The sequence below is a fragment of the Bombina bombina genome, chromosome 2, assembly GCF_027579735.1.
Source record: "Bombina bombina isolate aBomBom1 chromosome 2, aBomBom1.pri, whole genome shotgun sequence".
Taxonomy (NCBI): domain Eukaryota; kingdom Metazoa; phylum Chordata; class Amphibia; order Anura; family Bombinatoridae; genus Bombina; species Bombina bombina.
The window spans coordinates 1,419,209,596-1,419,214,931 of record NC_069500.1 but is presented as its reverse complement, the minus strand read 5'-3'; the positions used below and the strand labels follow the sequence as shown (position 1 = coordinate 1,419,214,931).

Below are 5,336 nucleotides of genomic sequence, written 5' to 3'. Positions count from 1 at the left end.
ATTACTCACAGCCTCATATAGATGTTATATCTCAATATTTATAATTAATTCTGTACTGTAATCACTTCTTATTTGAAGATGATTATTTTTTGCAAACACAGGGGACTGCTATGGGGTCCAACATCGCCCCTAATTATGCGCATATATTTATGAATATTTTTGAAGAGAAGTTCGAATATACCAAATGTAGGTTTCATTGGTATGTGCCTGTTGGTGGCACTATATCGATGATATCTTTGGAGTTTGGAGGGGCGACATTGGATCCCTCGATTTTTTTAAGGATACAAGGGGTATAACATTTAAATTAGTATGGAGTGAGGACAATATATCATTTTTAGACACAAAAGTGATCAAGAATGGGTTATCATTAAAAATAGATCTCTTTCGTAAACATACAGATCGTAATAGTCAGCTTCATTTTGAGAGTGCTCACCCCCCTTCCCTTCTCAAAGCCATTCCTCGCAGTCAATTTTTGAGAGCCTGTAGGATAATAACAGATGACAATTTATTAGACCTAAGATTTAAAGAAATGGGCAATAGAATTTGAAATAGAGGATATCCATCCTCAATAATTGATAGAGAAATGGAGTATGCTGCATCAATACCTAGAAAGACTTTGTTAAGTCAAAAGAAGGAAAAGAATAAAGATGATCAGCGTTTGATTTTTGTATCAGAATTTAATGCCCAATGAGCTATAATACAAAGGATTATTAGGAAGCACTGGTTGGTTTTGTCTGAGTGTAACCCTGAGATTAAATAATTTCAACTATCTCCTATGTCATCTTATAAACAGGGTTTAAACTTAAAACAACAGCTCATAAGAGCTGATATTGGCCCAAGTAGAGAATCTAAGCAAGGATTCATAAGCTGTAAGAATGAAGGATGTTTCCCATTTTTAAATTGTTCATGTTGTAATAACATGATTAAAGGCCCAATATTCTATCATCCATCCACTGGGAAAAAAAAATAAGATTAGAGGTTATCATACATGTTATACACAATTTGTAGTGTACATTATTAAATGTCCCTGTGGGCGTGGCTATGTAGGGGAGACTACAAGAAACATTAAGGATAGGATAATTGAACATAAAAGCAATATTAGAACAAGGAATAAAAAAGCCCCAGTAGCTTATCACTTCATAAAAATGGGTCATAAAATGGGTAATTTAATTAATGAATTGAGGTTTCAAATAATAGAAAATGTGCCTATGCCCCGCAGAGGAGGTAATAGGGAATTGCTGTTGAAGCAGCGTGAAGCCTTTTGGATTTTCAAATTAGGGACCATGAATCCAAATGGGTTTAATAGAGATTGGGATCTTTCTGTTTTCTTGTAAATATATATGTGATAGTTGAAATGTGTTGTAATAATTACGTTTGAAATGCAGGTATGAAGACAAAATGTTCTATATCAATTGCATATATAAAGATACATTGAAATAGTTAAGAGTAGGTATAAAGAAAAGATAAAGTGTATCCAATAGTCTGTGAGTAGAGATCCCTAATAACCTAATTGCCAGGAGTAATGTGTATTGATTTTAATTGTATATATAATGTACCTAAAAAAAAGTACCTTTAAGGAGGAAATATAAAGAGTTAAAACATGTATGTGCGGTCTAGAGCACAACCTAGTGGTACAGGTCTATAAATTGGAGTAAATTAGTATGTTTGATAGCATGATTAAGGGAGGTTCTCCCAAAATGTTGCTGCTGTTTGTCACTGTGCTGGTGTAATAAATAAAAAATGTTGCTGCCACTTCCTTTGGATTTTGTATAATTGGGCGGTACACTGTTTTAGGCAACTATCTGTTCTTTGTTTTTTCAAATCTACATAATTTTAAAAGCATTAAGAGTGTTCTGAATATATTATGTTTTAACTATTGAGGAATTTAGTTTGCAGTACTATTAAAGTGTATTTATGCTACAAGCTTTTAATAAAGGGCCCTATACTATAAGCTTCTGTGCTAATGCATGCAACTTAATCAGCTGTGCTAAGACTCATATCCACATTAAATATCACTTAATCTTTTTGAATGCAAACAGAATTTATCTCTGTACAGCAGGTCCACTAATCCTTGTGTCTCTAGGCCTGATAATCTAAAGCTCTATGCTCTGCCGAAATTGTCAAGTGATGCCCCTAAAAGAATTTTAGAAAGGCAAATTTTAGCTTGAAGGTTTGCTATGAAGAGTGATTTCTCTCCATGCCAGCAATTTTTTATTATTAGGCCCCAAGACTGTATATTCCACTATCGTCTAATATTGTTACTAATAATAACAGTTATTACTGCACTTACATATGCATGACAGAAGGTTTTTACAATGTCCCTTTAAATTCTATCTATTCTAGGTTGAAAAATGTCTGACTTCAGCATACGGCTCTATAACTGGTCAGATCATGAGGTAGCCAGAGACCTGTTTGTTCAAGGAATATTGGAGCATGTCCCTGTGACGTTCTATCGATCCCTCAGGCTATCACCTGTTTGGATTTTTATGGTTTGTGCATCTGTTGTGTCTTTCCTGATCTCTGGCTCCATAGCTATATCCATGCTGGCTGTGACCTCTGTACTAGCCCTCCTCTACTTGAATATCAGAAGTATCTTCTATACCTATCTTGAGCAGTGCCTTTGTGAAGACATGAAGGACATACACAAGTACTACCTGCAGAGAGAAGGCAGCTGCTTCTGGGTGGCTGAGTCTGCTGGGCAGGTTGTGGCTACTGTGGCAGCCATCCCCTCATCTCATCCCCTAGGAATTCAGTGTGTGGAGCTTAAGAGACTATCTGTACTGAGAAGCCAGCGAGGTAATGGGATTGCTAAAGCCTTGTGCAGGACAGTCATTGACTTTGCTCAGGGCAGAGGGTGTGAATCAGTTATCCTGGAGACCTCAGTGGTTCAGACTGATGCCCAACGCCTGTATGAGAACATGGGTTTTAGACTGATACGTACCTACTATATACCAGACTTCATAGCAAGCTTCATAGATTTTAAGGAATTGGTTTACCAATATGATATCTAATTAGTATAACCACAGTCTACACCATTATTCTCTCGTTTGATGTAATTAGTATATTGATGATTAATGTTCTCTTTTTTGTTTTTTGTACAAATATATAGCGTTACATATCTCAAACATTGACTCCATCTGCTTGTGTAGATAACAATTTTACACATTATTGTAAGTTTCTGAAATCATGTATTTAAAACGAGTCTACATTTCTATTGCCTCAAAAAATCAAACCAATTCATCAGAAGGCTGTGCTAAAACATTCTATTTTACACCTGGGTCTAATCCATTAAAAAAATTAACATATAAAGTAAAAAAAAATCTGCTTCTATTATTAATGTAAGAGAAAAATCTGATAACTCACCAAAAATATACAAAATTTGTGTTTTCCAATGGGACTGCAGGGGTTTTCACAGAAGTCTATTTATAGTTAAACTATCATGTGTCAGTAACTCTAGCCATATGCAAGGTGTGATACAGTGGTCACTCTAGCCATGCATAAGGTTTGCAACAGTAATTCCTAGCTATACACAAGTTTTGTGATAGTGGTCACTCTAGCCATACACAAGGTGTGTGATAGTGGTCACTCTAGCCATACACAAGATTTGCAACACTTGAGGTGTGTGATAGTGGTCACTCTAGCCATACATAAAGCAATGATCATATTGTACCTCTATGGACACACTGAACACTTGTTATACAGTGATACAAGAGAATGTTATGTTGCTCTCCATCTCAAAAAGTATATGAAAAAAGCTTCTGATACCAAATTTTGACTATACCTTTTAAGCTCACATATTATGTAAAGGGAGCCATGATATAATAATGTGTATTTAAAATCAGGTTATACTGTCCACCCATACTTTAACTGCACCTTAAACAATATCTACTGAGATCTCAAGTGGATGTTTCATACCACACCCAATAAAACATTTTAGGATCACAGAAGTGGATGGCTGCTATAATACACTATATGTGCTACATATTATCAAGCAAAGGAATAAAACAATATTGGAACATAAACTCAGTTTTAATGGGCATCTAAACTGTTCTGAAACATTTTTACATTCAAAAAAAGTTATAATCTCTGCTAAATAAAGATTCTATTTTTCCCATTATGGGCTAGGGGGACCTTAGGTACCAGGTACGGGATTGCTAAAGTGTTATCAGCTGCCTTGGGGTTTGTGTAGGGGGTTTCTTATGTGTTAGGAGGTTGTTGTAATGTGGAGGGTTGTGTAGGGTACCCAAGATTCCTAATGCTGATGTTAAGGTAAATTGAAGTGTGTGGAGGAGTTCTAATGTTCGTAGGATATTTCCTTATCAGGCCAATCCTGGCCAGTGGTCTTCTTATCCCAGCATCAAGTGGAAAGATAAAGAAAATCCCAGAACTAAGTATAACAGTTTGAAGGAATGAGGAAGTACAGGAACAGTTAACATCACAAGCTGTGTTGGTTAATGAGGAGCAGGTCACAGGCCTGAGTAGGGTTCAGAAGTAAGAAGACAGTACTATGACAATGAGAACACAGAAAAATAAAAGAGATGCTCACGCAGCAGTATAGGGTTCAGTGAGAAGAATGTTTCTGAGAATCAAAGGGTTAGGCAAATGAAGGGTCACTAGGAAATGCAGGATTCAGTAACAAGCAGGCAGTCCAATCTTTCTGAGTATCTAAAGGATTAAGCAGTAGAATGATCAATAGGCAATGCAGGATTCAGTAACAAGCAGGCAGTCCAATCTTTCTGAGTATCTAAAGGATTAAGCAGTAGAATGATCAATAGGCAATACAGGATTCAGTAACAAGCAGGTAGTCCGATCTTTCTTAGTATCAAAAGGGTTAAGCAGTAGAATGATCAATATGCAATGCAGGGTTCAGTAACAAGCAGGCAACCCAATCGTTCTGAGTAGAAAAAGGGTTAAGCAGTAGAATAGTCAATAAGCAATGCAGGTTTCAGTAACAAGCAGACAGTCCAGTAAAGCACAATAGTAAACAGCAAAAAATAGCACCCAAGACTACACAGAGGCAAACCTATACTAGGGCACTTACAGACTGAAGGAGATTACATTAAATAAGGGCAGGCTCACACCCAGGTGGAGGAACAGCTGCACAGGAAATGAGCAAAGCAGCAATCACGGCTCGCGATGATGATGTCACCACCATGCACCGCACAACAACCAGATGCTACCATGGCAACGGCCAGGAGGAGCGAGAAGACGCTATGACAGGTGTTGCTTAGGGTTTATTACTCTGTGGATGTCAGGGGTAATAAGAGAATATTTTTAATCCAAATTCTGTTTATTGAGAAAAGAACATATGAATTATATGTTACATTAAAATAATA

The 5,336-nt window shown here is 36.7% G+C and overlaps 1 protein-coding gene across 1 annotated transcript; it reads left to right on the top strand.

Moving 5' to 3' along the window:
- Positions 1-2,351: 2,351 nt before the first annotated feature.
- LOC128648331 (probable N-acetyltransferase CML1) lies at positions 2,352-3,071 on the top strand. Its single transcript, XM_053700937.1, has one exon. The coding sequence runs from the start codon at positions 2,352-2,354 to the stop codon at positions 3,009-3,011; it is 660 nt and encodes a 219-aa protein (XP_053556912.1). The 3' UTR covers positions 3,012-3,071.
- The last annotated feature ends 2,265 nt before the right edge of the window (positions 3,072-5,336 follow it).

Coding starts and splice junctions, on each gene's coding strand:
- LOC128648331 (XM_053700937.1), top strand. CDS start 2,352: ATGTCTGACTTCAGCATACGGCTCTATAACTGGTCAGATCATGAGGTA.